This window comes from Chanos chanos, chromosome 14 (genome assembly GCF_902362185.1).
Source record: "Chanos chanos chromosome 14, fChaCha1.1, whole genome shotgun sequence".
Lineage (NCBI taxonomy): Eukaryota > Metazoa > Chordata > Actinopteri > Gonorynchiformes > Chanidae > Chanos > Chanos chanos.
The window spans coordinates 996,864-1,006,996 of NC_044508.1; the positions used below are offsets into that span (position 1 = coordinate 996,864).

The 10,133-nt window shown below is 44.5% G+C and overlaps 1 protein-coding gene across 3 annotated transcripts in view; it reads right to left on the bottom strand.

The window, feature by feature from the left end:
- slc39a14 (solute carrier family 39 member 14) overlaps positions 1 to 10,133 on the bottom strand; it is a 20,169-nt gene continuing 10,036 nt past the window's right edge. For all 3 annotated transcript variants that reach the window (XM_030791309.1, XM_030791307.1, XM_030791308.1), the window contains 6 exons: positions 7,850 to 8,019; positions 6,330 to 6,452; positions 4,987 to 5,157; positions 4,419 to 4,641; positions 1,756 to 1,940; positions 1 to 1,247 (listed from right to left, as the gene is read on the bottom strand). In XM_030791309.1, the coding sequence (XP_030647169.1) occupies positions 1,095 to 1,247; positions 1,756 to 1,940; positions 4,419 to 4,641; positions 4,987 to 5,157; positions 6,330 to 6,452; positions 7,850 to 8,019 (1,025 nt within the window). In that variant the 3' untranslated portion in view covers positions 1 to 1,094. The remainder of the gene's footprint in view (positions 1,248 to 1,755; positions 1,941 to 4,418; positions 4,642 to 4,986; positions 5,158 to 6,329; positions 6,453 to 7,849; positions 8,020 to 10,133) is intronic.

Consider the following 10,133-nt stretch of genomic DNA (forward strand, 5'->3'; position numbering starts at 1 on the left):
ATGGCCACACACACACACACACACACACAATCCATTACAAATTAATAAATATCTTATGAAAATAGAGGCTTCACTATGAGGAGAATGCCCTGAGGCCAGTCAGACCCAGCGGGACTACAAGAACTCAAATAGGCCGCAAACAGTTCCGTGAGAAAAAAGGTGACTTGTCCTGAAAACTCTTTCTCCACGTCAGTTTGTCCAATCAGATCAAGAGCTTCAGGACAAACACAGAACGAAGGAGAGAGGAGCACAAAACAAAATGTCTGCATACGCGTGATTTGAGAATCTTTCCTGAAGTGTGCCACATATTTGCTCTACGTGTCTCAGACACGCCTCAGTCTCCAAACTGTTCCTTCAGACATGTCTACAAACGTCAAATCAAAAGTCAACTGGCATATAATCAAATCAAAAGTCAACTGGCATTTTACGTAAAGGTTTGAGGAGAAACATTTGGGATCATGATTTTTTTCTGTTTTTAGTACAATGTTCACTTGCTGACTTGGAATGATGTTTCTGAGGGAAAAAGTAAAAGAAAACTTCATCTACAGTTTTACTGCATCCTGTCACATTATCCTCATACAAAAAAACAAAACAAAAAAAAAAACAGATTCAGCTGTTACCATAGAGATATCCCAGAAATCCAGGACAAACTGCAGCTGTGACCATGGGAGAGAAGAAATTTGTCAGTATTTTCTGTTTCAGTTCGATGATAAAAATTTTCACTGTCCCAGACAGAAGCAGGGCAGTTCCTCTAAGATAAGAACAGGTCACATATGGTGGAAGATACACTGAAGAATACAGTAGGTTAGTGAGTTTCAATGCGTTCCCACATGAGAATGACATTTCTGTCTTCTCAGAAGGTCCAGACGGAGGCACAGGAGGAGACAGAGATTTGAGGAGAAGGTGATGTTGGAGGAAAAGTACCCAGTTTGGCCAAAGGACAGGGTACTAAAAGGTTATGAAGGAAGTAACCACTCCACTGGGAGATGAATCTCCCACTCATTCTAATGAGGCAGAGCATCTGATTGGCTCTTGTGTTAAGATTCCAGAGCAGATGGGGTGTGGTCAGCGTGGGTTTGGTTGTGGGCGGGGCTTTAGCCCAGCTGGATCTGGCCAGAGTACATGGTCAGCAGTAACATGATGGCGAAACCTGTCAGGAGCCCGGCGTTCTGGATGGCGAAGGTGACTAACGAACCGCTACCACCTGCCTCCTCTTCCTCACGACTTACCTCATTCATCTCTGGGAACTGTGGGACACACACACACAGACACACACAGCCATGAGTGATCAGTCAAACATGTTTCAAAGAGGTGAACAAAAAACTGAAAACGATTCATGCCTGTCATGTTCCAGACAAATACAGTTCCACTGACAGAGAAACTGATCCTGGATCAGCCGTATGACTCTCAATGTATGTGCCAGTATCACTGTTATCCAGAGCAATTTGCTGTTACTATTTCGCATGTCAGAGGTCACAAACCTTAGGGGTGACCCTGGGGATGTAAATGCTTTACTGAGGGGCAAAATGGAAATGACCCCTGATCCCTGGGTACCAACCCCACGGCCTTACGGGTCACTTCTCTGACCTCTACACCATTACCTCTGCCAAGAGCCCCCACTGTTCCGTAGCTGTCATCACCCCCAAACCATTACCCCTGTCTCTGACACATATGAACTCATCAGGCAGACTGTGTGGTGATGCAGTGAGCGAGGGCTCTGACTGGAGTGTGAGAGAAAACAGCCTGGACTCTCACCATGTCAGCCAGGGCGATGTACAGAAACATGCCGCCGGCCAGAGCAAAGATCCAGTTAGGAGAAAACTGGCTCCCCGCCAAAATCCCAAAGCCCATTCCCAGGTAACAGCAGCACGCTGACAGGAAGTTAAAGAAAAGCGCCTGCTGGATGCTCATCCCTGCATTCAGGAGGATGACAAAATCACCTGAGAGAGAAAGAGAGAGAAAACGGTTTCACCTGTACTCATACACAGAGCGAGAGAGAGAGAGAGAGAGAAAACGGTTTCACCTGTACTCATACACAGAGCGCGAGAGAGAGAGAGTGTATGACAGGGCTTTACTACCACACAGAAGACAGATGTAGCCCATTATAATGTTAAAATTTTTAGTCTGTGCAAGTTCACCGTCTTATTGTTTCAGTTTTGTATGATTAGATATAGACAGTGTTGGGGGGTAACGAGTTACAAAGTAACGTGTTACTGTAATTATATTTCTTTCCTCCGAAACGAAGTAAAGTAGAGCATTACCGTTCAAATTTCAGTAATCACATTGCAGTTACTGGATTATTAAAATGTCCTTTCCTGCGTTACACACGGCTTTTCAAAACAATGTTTTTGCTGTGCTGAATATTTAAATTTAGCTTATAAAACGGATAGTTCCGGTCCTAGGCGCTAACTGGTCAGTCTTCCAGCGATGTTAAAGTACATGATTACAGAAGCAGATATGACGCGACACACAACTGTTCACCTTAATTGCGTATCTATGACTACTCACTGTCACTAGGAGAGACTGGGTCCTTGACAGTAGATCCCGTTAAATGAGACAAGACTGACAATTGGTTAGTTAGCCAGATAGCAAGGTCTGCTACATTTGAGAAAACCCGAAAATACGGTGTTGCCATCCAGGACAATAATATGGAGAGCTGTAATGTTACTTTTAATCACAAGATACAGATAACGCAGCTGGTGGCTGATGATGATTCCAAAACGTATTACTGGCTACCTCAGAAATTACCGGAAGTTAAGCACTGTATCTGATGTGTCATTTTTACGGTGTAAACTATTCCACCAGTGCTGGCCACACTGTTGTCTAATTAAAGGCTGATAAGTCACGGCTTTAACTATGTTCGTACTTAGCACTAGCCTGCCGCATAGAAAAAAAAATTAATGAAAGGACTATGATTTTTGTCCTTGTATTTTTATGTGGTATATTGGGGACTCGTTGTTTTAGAGAGTAACTCAAAGTTAAAGTAATGAGTAGTGTAATTACTTTTCAAAAGGATCAACTAGTAAAGTAATCCCATTACAATTTAAAGAAGAAACTGGTACTTATATCTAATTAGTTTTGAGTACCCCAACACTGGATATAAAGTTTATTCAGCGTGTTCGTTATACTCTTGTGTGACTGGCTGATGCTCGCGAGACGCAGCGCGTGCGAGCCTGTGAGGGAGAGAACAAACGCGCATCTGAGATGTTTCCTGTGTCCAAAAGTAACTCATTTATTGTTAGTGTACACTAATGTGTTGAGATCTTAATGATTCGCCAAGTGATAATCGTGAGAAAGATTCGTTCATTGTTTACTGAGGTAAAAAGCCTGAAGAACACAAATGTACCAAGCTAATAGATTAGCAAGTTGTTTTCGGATCACTGACGAGGTGAAACGGACTTTCAGTTGTCTTTTTAGAGGCATGAATTGACATTACTAGTCCCGGTTTAACCGTCACTGACTGGGAAACAAAGAAGAACTTAGTCAGATAGGGTTTGGGGCAATCTGGTATACGCTCAAAGTTCCTCTGGCGCTACTGGATAGTAAGAAATAACGCCGCGACATATTACCAGAGAATGGACGCCGCGAAGTACCGCTGGACAATATCAGGTACCATCCTGTATTCTGTTTTACTGCTTGTTTTAGAGTTAAACGGTCGTTTATTTTTGGCTCACAGCGCTCGCCAGTGTCGACACTGAACTGCAAAATTTTGTTTTATTTAACTTTGGTTTTGTTGCCGGCTGTTCTTGCTCTAGTGTGTGTTTTTGTATGTGTGTGCCCGCTCAGTACGGTCTGTATGTGTGAGAATCTGCTGTGAACAGTGTAAAAAAGTTAAGAGTGTATGATCAACTGCGGAGGAGAGATTCTTAATTCCATTTTTAAACTTAATTCTGTTTTGTTTTAATGTTTGTTCAGTAGTTAAGAGTAATAATTTTAAGTCTCTGATCATTTTCATCTGTCTTCACTCTTGTGTTAAAGTTTTTCATGAGGTAACATATTGTGGTTTGCCTGTACTGTTTACTATTATAGCAACAGATACATTATGAAGGCAGAGGATAATCAACATTGAGAGTATTAGAGTAACAGAGAAAGGGATTTGAAAAGAACCCAGGGACCTGCCCATACGATGTACATTAGGGAGTTGAAGCCCTACACATAGACAGCACATACAGCAGGAAGTGTCCTGAGGTAAACTTCAGACTCATTTCTCTCTCTGTGCTGTCTGCTGACTGACACCCACTGAAGTTATCCACCTCCAGAAAGTGTATTTTTACTCTCACACGCATGACCTCCAGGGTCTCTTAATTCCATTTTGTCCTCTAAACGCTTGAGAATTAAGCTAATTATTGAAGATAATGAGTTAAGACTTAAGGAAGGGGGGTGGGGTTGACAGAGGTTGTCGAGGCTCAGATGCTTACCCAGCTCGTGGGGAAACTCCTCACACAGGATGGCCACAGACGTGCTGATGCCCTGGAAGACAGAGGCGGTGAACGAGGCGCCGATGGCCAACCCGTCGATAAAGTTATGAAGCCCGTCACTGAGAGTGATCATCCAGGCCAGCGTGCCGATGTCAGAATATGCTCGACCTTTCAGCCAATAGCAGCCACCCGTGGCCGCCCCGCCTCCTGAACTCTGCGAGTCCTGAACCAGTCATTGAAGAATTAAAAAAAACAAACAAACAAAAAAAAACTATAGAGGTCAAGAGGAAGCCAGAGGACAGACACAAACAGCCTTCAGAAAAGGAAACAGACTGGGTTAAAGGGACATGACCAGGTCAAATCTGTCACTCTTATTATTAACGAACATAACTAAGAAACAATAACAACAATAACAAATACAGATCCAAAGCTCAGACTCGCCGTATGTTCGTGAGAAGCTGAGAAGCGGGTGTCCGTGCCCTTTAAAGTGTCCTGGCAGTGCCCACTCAGAGGCTGGCATTTACATGGGCTTTGTGTTGCCGACGGCTTTTTCTCTGCTCTCACTCACCGGAAGCATCTGACCTGTGTTGAGCATCTTGTCATCCTCTCCTCCGTCCTGTCTGGGTAACGACAGACCCCCTGCGTCTCCATTCTGCAGCTTCTCTGTTGCTCCATCCTCCACGTCGCCGTTGGCAACGTACCGCTCGACTGGGAAATGGCTGTGTCCATGCCCATGCCCCTGAGAGAGGGTAAAGGAATGAAAAAGAGAGAGAGAGAGAGAGAGAGAGAGAGAGAGAGAGAGAGAATGACAGTTAATGGAGAGAGAAATGAGGAGAGGAAAGAGTGAAATGGATTCTGATTTGGTAAAATGGGTGCAGTATAGGACTGTCCACTAGAGGGCCGTGAAGTGATAGACTCGACTCAGCTCAGCTGTGTATCAGTTGAATTTAATTTTACATGTGAAACTACATTTAACTATACATGATCTGCACAGGAGCTGACAAAAGTTGCGTCAGTATTACATAAAAGGAAAAAAAAATGTGACTCCACCCAAAGATAAACAAACACACCCAAACACCACATCACAATTACTGTCACATTTTCCACTGTTAATTTCTGTGTGGTTTCAGATTTCAGACAGGAGCTAGAATTAGAGCACACATCCCTGTTCTCAGACATGCGGCAGGACTGGCCAAACCTGCTACATTTCTCAATTATGTGAATCTGTAACTGCTCTACTCAGCAAAATTTCACTCATCTTATATTTATCCTTTGAACTAGTCAATCATGTTTGGGTGACGGAAGCAACTTGTTTTAGTCAGAACAGTCAAATGTCATGAGCATGTAACAGTCATTTCCTTAGCTGTTCTTACATTGGACAGTTTTAACTTTAGGCTAAAGGTGTGTTTGAAACGAGACATTCTGCTCTGCGGAGGAGCAGCCTGGAGTGTCAGTTTGAGACAGCTAGGTTACACTGAATGACCCACAGTGTCAGAGTGAGACAGACAGTTGGGTTACACTGAATGACCCACAGTGTCAGAGTGAGACAGACAGTTGGGTTACACTGAATGACCCACAGTGTCAGAGTGAGACAGACAGTTGGGTTACACTGAATGACCCACAGTGACAGAGTGATTTTATGGATATACAAGTCAACAGTTTTCTGGACCATCTCATTGCATGCTGCCGTTCTTCTCACACACTAAACCAATGATTTTAGTGATTTCTGAAACTCTCAAACTCATTTTGCCCAATTGGACTTAAAGTCTTTTTAACCGTTAATTAAAATAAATGGCTTGTAACGGAATTTTAAGTGGAGTCTAAATAAATGTGTTTACTTAGGCAAAATCCAGTGTGGATGTGTTGACTGACAAGTGAACAGGTGTGAACACAAAACTGAGGACTACTCACCCTGTCTTTGGGTTTAAGGATCATCTTCAGGATTTTCTCAGTGAAGAAAAACAGGTAGAAGCCTCCAAACACCACAGCAGACTTGGAGACATAGTAGTCGACCATCGGGTCAAAGCCAAAAGCCTAAAGCAGGGAAAAGTCTGAGTGTGTGGTTCATACAAACAGGGTCAGTGTTTTCTCTGTTAGTCAGAACTGACTGTACTGGTCTGTGATTCCCTAACAGGGTCAGTGTTTTCTCTGTTAGTCAGAACTGGCTGTGATAGTCTGTGATTCCCTAACAGGGTCAGAGTTTGGTCTGTCAGGACTGACTGACCCTGTTAGGGAATCACAGACCAGTAAAGTGTTTGGTCTGTCAGGACTGACTGTACTGGTCTGTGATTCCCTAACAGGCTCAGTGTTTTCAACATCAGTCATAATTGACTGTAATGAACCTGTCTGGGAACTGAACCTTCTCCGTGTCCTATGGTAACAGGGCATATAAACTGTCAGTATTATGTTAAGAAGAGAACTAAACTGATTAAAGCTACACTGCTCCTGTGGCTTTTGCATGTGGAGTTCATTTCTATAAAGATATTACTCATTATTCCTCTCACTGAAAGTGCACATTACAGGCAAACTGACAGAGTCTGTACCCTCATAGACGGACATCCGGGTGCTGGGCCTGACTCACACATAGGCCCTGCTAATGTGTAGATCTTTAGTAAATTTCCCAGTTACTATCATTTTTACACTGCTTGGGTTCATCGCAGACTGAAGGATGGAGTCACTTGGACTTTGCTTTGGGGTGGCTTTTCAGTTCAGTTCATTAACATCACAGTTTAAATGATGCCAGTGTTTGCATCGATTTGGGCTGGTGATGTCACTCCACTTCCTTTATGCTAGGAGGACATGACCTTTGGCCCCGTAGCTGATGTGACGTCAGTGTGTTGATGTTTTGACCAGACATACATTTCTGTGCTGACCAATGGGCTGCGCGCTAACCACAGTTAGCTACATATTTCAAGACCTTTCTAAATGAGAGTGTCCTGATTAAGCCACGGGTAAGCTGTGGTTGTGTGGTAGCGTCTACACTGGGTCTGTCCGTCATTCTCATTGGCTGTGGATTTTCACTGTTTAGCACACCCCGTGTTAATCTGAGCAGACACAGTGCAACAAAACCTCCCTAAGAGGAGTACAAAACAGCAACAACAACAAATCTATAGGACTTAATATCTATAGAACACATGTTTAAAACCCAGACCACACCATGAACATCTGACAGCCTGAGCCTCAGTGCTTCTCCCCTTCTCCTCAGGACTCGCCACATAATCACTGCTTCTGATTGGTTAATCGTTGTGCCACTCAAACTGGCAGCGATGACCTGATTGGTTGATTTTATACGCGGACCGTCGTAATTTGCCAGATGTGTGCCTTAATTGACAGAGAGTGGAATCTGATTGGTTTTCGTTGACGATGGACGGCTGGGAGAGCCACTGAGGCGCTGAGCTGGACGAAACCCCTCCCTCTGTGGCCCACACTACCTCGGGGATGAGCTGGAAGAGGGCGTTGGAGTAGAGGGTGCCTATGGCCAGGGCTATGAAGTAGAGCAGCAGTCTCTTGTAACAGGTTTTCCTCATGAACGGCACCACGCTCGCTCCCACCAGTGAGCACAGGGAGATGACCGTCACACACAGAAACCCATAACCCCACACTGGCCGCAAACGTCACACAACAATGGAGGGGAAATAAACACAGAGAGAAGAAAGAGAGAGGAAGAAAAAGAGAGAGATTCGACTGATTAATATTAAATTAGTAAGATAGACGGGCCCCCCCCCCCCAACAGGATGGTGTTGCTTCGGAGGCTGGATTCATTGTCCTGGGGAAAAGAGGGAATCAGACTCTGACAGAAAGAAGTTGTGTGGAATCCAGTGGGAATTCATCCGTCCAGAGGCGATTCAAAGTGTTTTAGAGTCATTTTCACCCGCATGCTTTAGGTGGGAGTGGAGTGGAGTGGTTCATTTGAATTTCAGGCTCAATTACTGTGGTGGTTACAGATAGATCAGCAAACAAATAAACAGAGAAAACTGAGGCCTTTTTCAGAAACACTCCAGTCGTTCTTCACTGACAGAGAAGACAAGAGTGATGGTCCAAAACCGCTGGTGTGTTTAAGAGTGATGAAAGAGACCCACTGTGTTTAAAACAATGAGACACATACACCGGAGAGAAAAAGAGGATCCCTCTCCTCCTCCTCCTCCTCCTCCTCACGCAGACGGATGGAGTGAGCAAACACTGGAGGCTAATAATCACCCCTGCCGTTTAGACACACCCAGGTATGAGTGTGTGTGTGCGCGCACGTGTACCCTGAGGCTGTTGTGGTCGTTATCTACACTGATAACGATAAGAAAACCCAGGAAATAACAGCCCGTGGGCTTCAGTCTGTGTGACAAACAGCAGGTTCCAGTGTGAGCAGTGGTCTTTCAGTCACTGTTCAGTATGTGACTGCAGTAGGCCTGACTATCACACAGAAAGATGATGATTTCAAATTAACACCTTTTACATGTTACAATTTACATGTCTCCCATGTCCAGTTAGGAGTGTGGTATTATATGTGTCCCAGTTAGACCGTCTGTCTGTCTGACGTGTTGTTCTGTTTATTCTCTCTCAAACTAACTGTAAAATGCTGCAACAAACATTCACAAATCCGGTTCCCTTCTTTACAAAAGAACAAGAGAGAGGAAGAGAGAGAGACACTTCAAAAAGAAAAGAAAAAAGAAAAAACAACCACAGCTTCCAAGGGTTACAACAGTGCCCGTTAGTGAACTAAGAGAAAACCAAGAACAGAGAAGAAGAGAGAAGAGAGTGCACGTGAGTGTGTGTAGTGCACGTGAGTGTGTGTACTGCACCTCTGGTAAGAGCTGGAAGACTGCGGTGGAGAACAGGGTTCCAATGGACAGAGCAATGAAGAACGTGAGAACCCTGCGGACGAAACGGCTCCGTATGAGGGGAACCACAAAGACGCCGGTGAGAGAGAAAGCACTCACCAGCGTGACGCTGAGAACCGCGTAACCCCACACTGCAGAGAACACACACACACACAGAGCACACAATCCTGCCGTTAACACCTTCCATCACTAGGGGGAGCCGTGCTTTCACAGGCTGCCTGTAGGGGAAAAAAAAAAAACTTTGGCTTGTGCAAGACCAGCAGTAACCTTGCCAACACATGGGCTGTCATTTAATGTGCTCAAACTGGAATCCCTGGAAATGCAGCAAACTGTAAAGAGACAGTACAGAACATCTGTGTTACTGCATAACTAGAGAGGGAGTGTGTGTGTGTGTGTGTGTGTGTGTGCACATGTATGTATGTGTGTGTGTGTGTGTGTGTGTGTGTGTGTGTGCACATGTATGTATGTATGTGTGTGTGTGTGTGTGTGTGTGTGTGTGTGTGTGTGTGTGTGTGTGTGTGTGTGTGTGTGTGCACATGTATGTATGTATGTATGTATGTGTGTGTGTGTGTGTGTGTGTGTGTGTGTGTGTGTGTGTGTGTGTGTGTGTGTGTGTGCACATGTATGTATGTGTGTGTGTGTGTGTGTGTGTGTGTGTGAGGTCTGTATGGTTACAGCACAGACAGAGATTCATTCTCCTCTGCTGAGAAGAGCAGGGTCACATTCTGTCCCTTGGTTTCTCCTGAAACTCACACACAGCACCACACACCCACCCACACACACAGAAGATGGCTACAGCACAAATACAAACTCTCACACACACAGACACACGCACACACAACCACAGACACGCACAGACACACACAGACCGTGTTTTGAGGAA